This window comes from Spizellomyces punctatus, assembly GCF_000182565.1.
Source record: "Spizellomyces punctatus DAOM BR117 chromosome Unknown supercont1.12, whole genome shotgun sequence".
Taxonomy (NCBI): domain Eukaryota; kingdom Fungi; phylum Chytridiomycota; class Chytridiomycetes; order Spizellomycetales; family Spizellomycetaceae; genus Spizellomyces; species Spizellomyces punctatus.
The window spans coordinates 145,938-147,820 of record NW_015971548.1 but is presented as its reverse complement, the minus strand read 5'-3'; the positions used below and the strand labels follow the sequence as shown (position 1 = coordinate 147,820).

The 1,883-nt window shown below is 52.6% G+C and overlaps 1 protein-coding gene across 1 annotated transcript; it reads right to left on the bottom strand.

Moving 5' to 3' along the window:
- Nucleotides 1-1,143: 1,143 nt before the first annotated feature.
- SPPG_09374 (uncharacterized protein) lies at nucleotides 1,144-1,803 on the bottom strand (the record flags this gene model as incomplete). Its single annotated transcript, XM_016757534.1, has 1 exon — nucleotides 1,144-1,803. One exon carries the CDS (start codon nucleotides 1,801-1,803, stop codon nucleotides 1,144-1,146), a length of 660 nt encoding a protein of 219 aa, XP_016606077.1.
- Nucleotides 1,804-1,883: the final 80 nt, after the last annotated feature.

Sequence of the window (1,883 nt, the reverse complement as noted above, 5' to 3'; positions counted from 1 at the left end):
CCCACCCATCAACTTAGCCACAGCTGCAGCAACAGCTGATAGGATTGACCAGATCCAGTTCAGCTACCAGAGAAGAAGCCAGGCCACCAGCTACTACTCCCCTAAGACTGAGAACTCTGGAGTAGTCCCTATGGAGATAGATAGTATATCCACCAACTCTGGGAAGCCTCTCTCCAAACTCACTGAGGCTGAGAAGACTGAGCTCAGAAAGAAGGGAGCCTGTTTCAGGTGCAGAAAACCAGGCCATATTGCCCCCCTATGCCCCTTGAAGACCAAGCAGCAGGGAAATGGCAAGCAGACTCAGTAGAAGATAGAGGTTCTGCCTCTACTGGGGAAGATATCAAGAACCACCACCCTGACACCCACCACCTGGTACACTCTCCTGTTATTCAACCCTTGGACCTATTGGACCCACCTGAAACCACCCCTGAGACTTTAACTATCCATGGACTTTACCTGGAACCCCAGAGAACCCCAGCATCCCAGAGAACCCCAGAAACCCAGAGAATCCCAGTGTAACAGATTTTTTGTTGGTAGACTACGGTAAAGACAACTTGGGTCTCCTAGCAGGTTGTGTGGGTGTCCGTACTAGGAATCATAGTCTCCAAATCCTTTCTTTGGGCGTCGGTAGCGACTTGAGGGTGAGAGGCAAGGAGAGTCGGTTAGTCATGAACCGAGCAGGATTTAGAGGCTTCAGTGCGGGTGATCAGGCCATTGAAGCGCTCTGTTAGGTTCCTGTTAACCTAAGATTGGAGTTGAGAAGCTAGTTGTGGGGATTTAATGTCGCTACGGCTTCTGGCCGCCGACTTATTTTATTGAATTCCTCTTTTTATACAAGAATATGCTACGGTAACGTCTACACTAGTTTCCGTAGCCTTCATTAGGGTGGCGGCATCCGATCTTCCCATCTCGGACCATCGCCATGATTGATCATGGCTGCGTAACGTATCCTTCATGCTGCGCTGGTGTAGCCCAGAACCGAGCTTGATCTTAGGGGTTTCGAAGCTTAGGTTACAATTGCGGAAACCTCAATCGTGGTCACCTGATGCCTTTGAGCGAACCGGTTTATCAGAGTCGTTCACTACATCCCCCCTTCGAAAAAGAAGGTTCGGCGACTCATCTGTGAGTGCCCGAACCTCGCTTCTACCATGACGCAACTGGATAGTCATCGTCAGCTTCAAGGCTGTCTTCGTTGATCATCCAGATTATGGTAGTGCGCCCCATGATGTTTGCGCAGAACCAAATTTGGTCAGTGGCTTCCGGAGCCAGGGTTCCAGGTGTCCTGGAACCGTTGGCTCGGGTTACGTAGAGGGCTGTGAACGTCTCTGCGGCCCTTTTCAAGTTAACCGCTCGAAAGTGGTAATAGGCGTGCTCCCGATGTTTGGGACGGAGCTGCTCTTCTGTGGTTTCAGCTGCGTTGGCTAGCTTTAACAACACTGCTCTCGCGGCTTCGATGGCTATGTCCGCAAAATCGTGGGCCTCGCGATCAGGCCAGAGGGTGAAGCGGGCCGTTTTGGGGTTTCCGGCCGCATGTTGAGGGACCCCAGCATCAAGCCAGGCGGCGCAGGGTACGTCCCGTAATCTCTTCCCGATCTTTTTTGCATCAGCGACGATACCGACAGCTGCTTGACCGCCGTCGGAAGCCCTACTGTAGGGCTCCGCAATATGCATCGTGAGGGGCTGGCTCGTGGCGTACAGCTTCGAAGCCCCGTCAACCACCCAATCTTCACCATGATAGTGTTCGAGGGGTTTGTTTGGGTCTTCGAACAGCTCACGAATCCAAACTTCGACCCAGGTGGCCATAGCTGCTCCGAGCCGCTCGATAGAGTCTCGGCAGCGAAGCGTCGCTTACTTCTGACCAGGGATAGCCTTCCTCAAGGGTA